We start from the raw sequence: 9,848 nt of genomic DNA, 5'->3' as shown, positions 1-9,848 counted from the left end.
AACTCAATTTGAATATCACTAGATATTCGGTTTTGACTATCTTAAGTTACTAACAAAGTACTTGATTCTTCTTCTAGGTGTTCACACAATTGAACGAGTAAGAAACAATATGAAGCACTATTATCCAATAACGTAACTTAAAAAGTAATTGAAATAAAGAACAACACAACTTTTCAAAACAATTTTCGATTGCAAAATAATGATAAACTTAATTTGTTTGCAACGATATTTTAAAGCTCAAAGTTGAAAAGTAATTTGAAAGAATGAATAAGTGCTTGTATTTATAGTAGAGAGGAGATCTAGGTTTAGGAAGAAAACTCTAGATGCCGTGTGTGTGTCGTGAGAGGCAAGAAAGAGATTAGGTCAAATCTTCCTTAATCTTGGAAAGTAAGAAGGAATAAAAATAATATAAGGAGATAAGAAATCTCTAACAAATATTATTTTTATCTACTTTTTTTTTTGGTGAAATGTAAGTTTCCATTAAGCACAAACAAAGGTTTTACAACCTATCAATTTTACATACTAACAATTTCAAATAGGGACAGACCCCTCTTTACATAAATCAATGCTCTCTAACCATGATCTAGTACAAAGATCTAACTGACTACTGAGCACATTAATTCTCAATTTTGCACTACACTTAGCCTGATGGAGAGCAACAACCGGTCTGGGTAAATGTAACTCCACCCGAGCCCTGTTCCTCATCATCCAGATATGATAATAACAGGCCATGAAAGCACACAGCACAATCCCTTTTCTAGCTTTGTCCCATTTCTGATTCCATACCCACTGCAAAATATTCACAAATAGGATATTAATCTGACACAACGTAGCCATTCCCTGCAGAATACTCCTACTATAGACACATTGCTCAAACAGATGCACATGTGTCTCAGTAGTACCTCCACAGAGCAGGCAAAGATCATCAGGGCTAATACCAAGTTGAAACAGCTTGCTTTTAACCTGCATAGCATTCCTGACCATCATCCAACAAATAAACCTATGTTTTGGCACACACCACCAGTTCCAGATAGCCTTATGCCAAACCACAGGCTGGAACTTCACACGTAACAGCTCATAACCACTCTTCAAGGTGTACCCCTTACTATCCAATACCCACTGCCCCTGAACATAGCCCTGCCTCATCTTGTCTCTGACGCTACAAACAGATTTCCACCCCCAGCTCAGATCTCCACTGGGTTGATAATCAGGCCAAGCTTGTCCCTTTAAATAAATTTGGCTAACCCATTTAACCCACAGCTTATCTGGATTAAAATAGATCCACCACACTAGCTTACCAATAGCAACAATATTCCACACAAAACTATCTCTAATGCCTAGCCCACCTTCATGCTTTGGTGAACAAATTTTCTCCCAACTGACAGGAAGGACTCTGATATGATCAATGGTCCCATCCCAGAGAAAGTTTCTGCAAATGGAGTTCAGTCTACACAATACTCCTTTGGGAATGATAAAAATATTCATCCAATAAGAATACAAAGAAGTGAGGACTGAGTTTATCAAGACCAACCTACCAGAATAAGAGAGGTGTCTAGTGCCAAAGCTAGTAATCCTAGCAGTGAGCTTTTCAATCAACACTTGACACTGAACTCTGGTCATTCTACCAGCAGTAATAGGAATTCCCAAATACTTAAAAGGCAAACATCCTTCTTGGAACCCTGCTATCTGCAAAATATCAGCTTTAACCCCCCCAGGCACACCATTGAAATAGGCATTAGTTTTGGATGGACTCATCTGCAAACCAGATGCCCTGGAGAAAGTGGCAAAGGCTCTCAAAAGAACCATAATAGAGGCTGTATCACCCTTACTGAATAAGAGGAGGTCATCAGCAAACATTAAATGAGAGAGCTTAAGTTTACTACAAAGGGGATGATACTTGAAGCCCATATTTTCAGTTACATAAGAAAGAACTCTACTCAGGTATTCCATAGAGATTGTAAAAAGGAGAGGGGACAAGGGATCACCTTACCTGAGCCCCTTTTGACCCTTGAAAAACCCAAAGGAATTTCCATTAAGAACCAAGGAATAACTGGCAGTCCTAACACACTCCATAACCAAGACAACAAAAGGCTCAGGGAAATCCAAGGCAGCCAACATCCCTTCTAAGAAATCCCAATTGACTGAATCATAAGCTTTCTTCAAGTCAACCTTCATGAGAAACCTAGGAGAGACTGACTTCCTATTATATAATCTCCCAATATCCTGACAGATAAGAATATTTTCTACAATACTCCTACCTTTGATGAAACCCCCTTGGTTATCACTAATAATATCAGGCAACACCTCAGCAAGTCTATTACAAAGCAGTTTAGAAATGCACTTATAAACCACATTGCAACAAGAAATAGGCCTAAACTGAGTCACATTTTGAGGCATTGCACACTTAGGAATGAGGGTGATGAGGGTATGATTGAGTTGCTTAAGCATCTTACCAGAGTGGAAGAAATATTGAATAGCCTTACACACAGACCCCCCCACAACATCCCAAGCATCCTTAAGGAAGGCACTTGAATACCCATCAGGCCCAACAACTTTATGCCCAAGAATAGAAAACATGGCCTTCTTAATTTCATCATCAAAAACTGGAGACATAAGTAACACCATATGATCAGAAGAACACACCTTCCCCATTCTGACAACATTTTCACTTAGCTTTAACACATTCTCAGAGGTCCCTAGAAGCTTGACATAAAAATCCAGGAAAGCATCCTGAATCTTTGGAGGCTCCTCACACACATGCCCAAAGGAATCCTCAATTTTTATAACTTTATTTTGAACTTGACTGCCTTTAATGATGCTATGAAAATACCTAGTATTGTCATCTACTTTGTCAACCCAGGTGGCTTTAGATTTTTGCACTAAAAACTCATGATAGGCTTGCTCCAAATATCGAACACTGCCACTAGCTTCCAATTCTTGTTCAATTAACTGAGCATTCAGAGGATCACCCCTGAGTTTTAACTGGATAAACTCAAGGTTCAACCTAGCTCTAGCAGTGTTATTAAGTACATCATCAAAATTATCCTTATTGAGCTGCTTAAGGGGCCATTTAAGGCTTTTCAATTTCTTCACCAGATTAAACATATGAGAACCACCCCAATCCTTATGCCAGACTTGACTAACACAGTTCTTAAAATCAGCAGCCTTACTCCACATATTATAGTATTTAAATCTCCTCCTTGGTTTATCAAAATCCCCAATAGTTTGCACCACACAGGGAGTATGGTCAAAAGTACCTTCAGGATAGAAATGAGCATAAGCTGAGGCATTATCCTGTAGCCAAGAAGAGTTCACTAGCATTCTATCAAGCCTACTAAAAACTCTTGAAGAGGGCTCCTGCTTATTGGACCAAGTGTAGTAAGATCCAATGGTAGAGCAGTCAGTAACCCCACAATCAGCAACACACCTCTGGAAATCATCCATCTCTTCAAAAGTAGAATTACCACCTAATCTTTCAGAAGGGACCAGAACAGTGTTAAAATCCCCACAAATGACCCAAGGACCCTTTAAACTTCTATTATAAGCACCTAAATCCTCCCATAATGCCTTCCTTTCAGTCACATCATTGAAAGCATATATCATGGTACAGAAAAAAGAATAACCAGTGCCTAAGTCTTTAACCTCCATATGAATAGTCTGAGAACTATAATCAAGAAAATTAACACTAAACATAGTAGGATTCCACAACACCCATATTCTACCACCTTTATGATAAGAAGAATTAGTAGACAAACTCCAGGAAGCACACAACTTATTCCTTACATTATTTAGAGACAAAGGTTTAACCTTTGTCTCAAGGAGACCAAATAACCCAATATGATGCTGATGCAGGAACCACTTGATATTGTTTTGCTTAGATGGGCTATTCAATCCCTTGATGTTCCAAAATTCAAAATTATACATTACCCCAGAGGGAGGTAATGCACTACCATTTAAACACACCACACCAATTCCAGTAACAGGAGTAGCAGTATTCAGTTATTCAAGGAAAGTATCCTTGCCAAACTTTCCTGAACTCTGCCCCTTATCAATCAGCTCCTGCCTACTAAACCTTATGATCTTTTTGGCTGGAGTATTGACAATATGATATTTCCCATTCCTTTCCCAGGACACTTGAAACTGGTTGGGTTTTTCCAGAGGTGTAACCAGACCAGTCTTAGTAGGAGAAACATTAGAGACAGGCACCACCACATGAGCATTTGGACGCCCCTGTGAGACCTTTGGCCTCCATTGCTTCTGAACCTCCTTATTCTGCTGAGGCTGGCTAGGTTTTTCTTTCCTACACTTCTCAGATTCATGACCCACTCCCTTACAGTGCTTGCAAAGGGTAGGTTTCCATTCCCACACAACTTTAATGGTGACCACCACACCATCTTCATCCATAAATTTCACAGACCCGTGGAGAGGTTTACCAAAGGGAACTTCTAGCATCACCCTAGCAAACCCTAACCTAGTCTTGTCCTTAGTAGCCACATCCATTTGAACAAACTTATCCAACAAACCAGCAATTCTAGGTAAACATTTCCCCCAAAATTTCAAAGGTAAATGTTCAAGTCTGACCCAAACTGGAACCTCCTTAACATCAGCTTTGTTTAGTTCAACATCAGGACTCCAGGGGCGTACAATCAAAGGTTTATTGTCAAATAAGTAATGTCCTTGCTGCAAGACACGATCTTTCGCAGCTTTCGTATTAAACCTAACAAGGAACACCCCATTGGGGAGGAAAGATACCTTGTCAATTGGAAGATGCCCCTAGATTCGCTTGATGAAGACGTCCACCACCTCGACAGGAGGATTAGCCCCTAGATTGAAGCAAAACACAGAATTTTGCCAATACTCTAGTTCATCCTTTACGTCCTCAGCAGTAAACCGTAGCAAATCCAAAGGCTCCTCTTCAATCACAGTTAATGGTGATTTGCCCTTACGCTTCTTCTGAACCTGCCATTCCTGCTCCTCCTGAATGGAGTCCAGATCATAAGGTTGCACACCAACTATTTCATTCACGTACTTAGTCTTCTGCACGTCATCCGCACTAGGCCCTCCAACTACAGCACCCACTGGGATTTCTGGCACATAATTTTTGGAACTTGAAGCATGTTTCGATACAGAAGAGACTAGAGGAGGGAATTGTTCAACATCTGAACAATTAATCGACATATTTTTGGAATTTTTAGTGGAAAATTAAGGATTTTTGATTGATTTTTTTGTAAGTTTTAGGTTTTAGGGTTTATCGTTCTAATATCGCACGCTCTCTCTCTATCTCTAACATTCTCTTGTCGTTTTCGGTTGTTTATTATTTTTATCTACTTTAGTTTTTATCCAAGTAAGAAAAAGATCTTAATCTATTTACTTATTCTAATAATATCTTACCAAAAGATATGGAATAAATATAAGGAGATAAAATATATTTAACAAATATTTTATCTAAGATCTTTACCTAAACCCTAGATCTCGTGTAGATTAGGAAAGGAATAAGATCTATCTTTTTTCTATTTTAATCCAACACTATTTTAGATAAAAGATACAAAATAAATAGAAGGAGATAAAATATCTCTAACAAATATTTATTTAAGATCTTTACCATAAAACCCTAGATACTATATAGATTACGTGTGAAGTATATAGTAAGTAGGAGATCTAATTTTAACCTAATAATATCTTTATATAATGGAAAAGAATAAATCAAATAATATATGAAGATAAAATATCTTAACCAAATATTATTACTAAGATTTATTCCAAACCCTAACTTGCACAAAGAGTATTCGAATAAGGAGGAAAAACGGCTCATAGGCCGGCCACCCAAACCGAAACCCTAGCGAAGATATTAGGTTAGATAATTAGGGTTTACATATGAATTAAAGGAAAACCCTAGATAGCATGACAACTCATAAGTTGTTTTACTAATCAATAGGATAATCTCAAACTCATTTGATCTAATCATGTCCCAAATCTCACTCTACTATAAACATACTTTTCTTTAAAGATTTTGTTATTTAAGCTTTGAAAAATATATTTTAAAAAAATTAAAATCGTGTTCTTCATATTGCAGCTCAAAGTTATAGTAGAATCACCTATAACTTTAAGTTCAACTAGTAAAGTTATAACTAAAACAGCTATAACATTACTTGTCAAAATTACTTCTAAAATTACCGTTATCGAATGATGACCTATACTAGCTAATCTTCCTGGAGATCTTCAGTAGTAGAATCATCTCTTCATCTTGATCATATGCTCTTCATCTTGAGCTTGTTATAGGCTTGATCGAGCCTTTTGCTTGAGTGATCATCATACTTGAAAATTGTTACAGTTTCTATGACGCTTTAAGAATCTTCAATGTTATAGCTCAAGCCGCTATAACATTACTTGAATGATGCTTCACAAATCTTCAATGTTATAGCTAAGGATGCTATAAACGATTACTTGCTAAACTTGTAACCTAAGTCAATCTAACACAGACTAAACAAATGATTACGAGCAGGAGTATATATAAAACGAAGCACACACTTGTCATTATCAAAACTTAATCATATATCTATATGGTCCAACATCTTTGCTTATAGTTTCAATGATGTTCAACTTCCCTACAATGAATTTGTTTTGGATCACTTTACTCAAATTTGAACTGAGTTGTTACATATTTTTGGCAACACTTTTATAGGTAATTGGTAATCAACATTTAAGCCAATTATTGAAAATATGCTTTTATGAAACAAGTACAATACTTTTAAGGTAACCTTAAAGTCGTAACTACCGTTCTACATTGCAAACAACCCTCAATATGGAGGACTTGTGCCACTTATGATTCAAAATTTTCAATTAAGGATGATTACTAATTTATAGAGGCAACACTAATAATAATGACATGATTCTAGTCTAACAAACGGCTAAATCTTCATAATATATTTTTATTTATCATTAAATTGCAAATGTACAATAATACTATAGTTCATAAAGAACATTTGTGACCAAGACACTACATGATAAGGGATAGATGGCTAACTAACTCAATGATTAAAAAGAACAATCATAATAGTTACGATGAACTGAAGTAAAATAAGATACTAAGATCTAAAATATAGATTAACAACTATAGTTATTTCGGTTGCATTTGTTGTCCTTATGCTTTTGGCGCCAATCTCCGAATTATATAAGATTCTCCCTTTATATATGTAGCATCTCGATCCAAACCTAGGGTTCGGAGTGTTCACTCATGATAGCTAGCGAGGCCGTATACATGGCCCACGGATCAACACGGGTCTTTTCCAACGCATCTTATGTAACACCCCCATTAATTAGGAAGCTAAGCCTTTAGCACGACGTTCCCGAGGTAATTAGTATAACTCAAAAACTAGGGAGGCAATCATTATAAATAATTTCAAACGTTTAGAGAAATATAATATAAGTCGAATACTTCCAAAACCAAATACTAAAGTTATACAAACCGAACTATAATCCAAACCAATACTCAAAATCGTAGCGAAAGTATCAAAACTACTAAGGCTAAGTGATGACGCTCTAGGTGAAAAACAGCTTCGAGCCTCTGACCCGCCGACATGGAAAACTACTAAACCTCTCAATCAACTGCTCCCTATATGACAAGAAATATCATATGTTTCACCATAGATTCTGAAAACATTAAAAGGTCAGTTTCAATAATACAAGTGTTCATGAGATGATATGTGTATATGAATATCAATGCAATAATGGAACGCATGAATCACAAGTCTCCTCCAAACACAACTCCAACTCCACTCCACTCGGTGACGGCATCAAAACACCGCAACCAGCCCGTCGGACCGTAGTCCGAAAAGGTACCCGTATCGTAACACGGTGTACCGAGCCTAGTTGCTACACGGACCGCTGCCAGATTTGGATCGCAACACGAATCCCCCTCGTCAAGTCATAAACGGGCACAACCTAGCTCCTTAGAGTAGGAAACTCCAAGGAGCGACCCGAGCGTTAGACGTTCTTTCGAACCGCTTCACGTATCCTCAACGCCACAACACAATCCCAACTTCACCAATCAATCACGAACACCCACATATAACCAATATGCATCACAATATGCCAAGTATGTAACACCCGCGCTTTTCCTTATATTTTAAATAAATTTTTAAGTAATTTTTTATTTAATAATTATAATTTAAAACCTATTTTTATAGAATATCGCCGTAGTCGTATAACGGTAGTAATAGTGTTGATTGTAATAAGGATATTCTCCGTCTTGAGTTATAGTAGGCTTGAGACGAAAATTCTAGTAGAAATCGACTCATTTTGAGTTATTGGGCTAATTTTGACTCATAGGCCTTTTTCCTTCTCTTTTCTCTTCACAAACCCCACCTAAATCCCACAACTTCATCTCCTTCACCCCTAATTTCTAAAATCCCACAACAAACACACCACCATTGTTGAACCATCTCCATTCAACCCTAAAATCATCATATCTCACTCAATTCTTCACCAATTTCGTTCTTTTTCACGCCATTCTCCTCCTTGTCACGTCCTCCTTCTTTCTAAGTAAGAAAGTTGCCGTCTTTCCTCATATTTCGAAATTCTCATCATACAAGATTATGGATTCTTGACTTAACTCTTTCATTTTTGTGCTTAAGGGAAGATTTAGACAACCCGGAAGAGGATAGCTACATTATTTACGACTCATTAGAAGATTGAAGTTCAAAAAGGTAACGGTGATGGGTTACTCGAATTTTATGTTAAAATTGTGTGACTTATGTAGTATTAGACTCATATGAATGTTAAATTTGGTGTCTTTCATGATTTGTGGTGATTTAGTGTTGGGTAGAATACTTGTATGATATTTCTCATATGTTTAAGATGTAATTTCATGTCTTGTTATAATATGGTAAAATATGAGACTGTGTTAATGAAATTCCCTCATAATTACATGATGAGGTCTTGTATTAAAGATTCATAATCATCCCTATATGCTAGTTTCATCTTGAATTTGGTAGTTTTTCCAAGTATTCATCATATTAGAGAAGTATAAGATGATCGGATTTAAGATGGTTGAATTTGGAAAACTTTGGATGGTTATTTGTTGGGTTTTCGTGTGCATTGAGTCCCTGCCGGTGGGCCGGCAGCCAGCCTCCCTAACCGGCAGCGTCGCCTTGTAATTCTGAGTTGGAAAAATTGGGAAAATAGCCTTAGTATGTCTCTGCCAGTGGACCGGCAGCCGGTCCACCAACCGGCAGAGAGTCCCTTATGATTTTGCTAAGTTCATATATTAAGATGTATGTCCCTGCCAGTGGGCCGGTAGCCGGCGGTAGTGAGTGTATGAATTTCTGGTGTCATTTATAATGGGGTGTGTTTCCTGCCGGTGGACCGGCAGCCGTTGGACCGGCAGAGAACACACATTTAAGCATTCTTGAGCTTGTTTACCATAGCAGGTGGACCGGCAGTCGGTGGACCGGCAGAGAACACACATAGAGCATTTTGGCTTTGTTTTGACTTGGCATGTACCATGTGTCGGTGGGCCTGCAGCCGGTGCCCACACCGGCTTGGAATACCTGATTCTTATTTCCTTCTTATACTCATATATGCTTCAAATGAATTATTTACGTTATGTTTATATAATCATTTTTAATCTTATTTGTGACTCAAGTATGACGTTTTACATTGTGTGACTACTTGACATTCCTTATTGACCCTTTCAGACCTTTGGTTATGGATATGTGTGCCATGTTTCCGGATTGGGTTATCCTTCCGCCTTTCTTCGGACCTTTGGTTACAGCTATGTGTGCCATGTTTCCGATTTAAGGTTACTCGACCTTTGGTTACGGATATGTGTGCCATGTTTCGAGTCTCGG

At 37.7% G+C, this 9,848-nt stretch overlaps 1 protein-coding gene across 1 annotated transcript; it reads right to left on the bottom strand.

The window, feature by feature from the left end:
• Window positions 1–531: 531 nt before the first annotated feature.
• Window positions 532–1,908, bottom strand: LOC141602075 (uncharacterized). The gene has a single exon (XM_074422385.1). The coding sequence runs from the start codon at window positions 1,906–1,908 to the stop codon at window positions 532–534; it is 1,377 nt and encodes a 458-aa protein (XP_074278486.1).
• Between the last annotated feature and the right edge of the window lie 7,940 nt (window positions 1,909–9,848).

Source organism: Silene latifolia, chromosome 9 (assembly GCF_048544455.1).
Source record: "Silene latifolia isolate original U9 population chromosome 9, ASM4854445v1, whole genome shotgun sequence".
In the NCBI taxonomy this organism is placed as follows: Eukaryota; Viridiplantae; Streptophyta; class Magnoliopsida; order Caryophyllales; family Caryophyllaceae; genus Silene; species Silene latifolia.
This window is presented reverse-complemented; position numbering and strand designations above follow the sequence as displayed.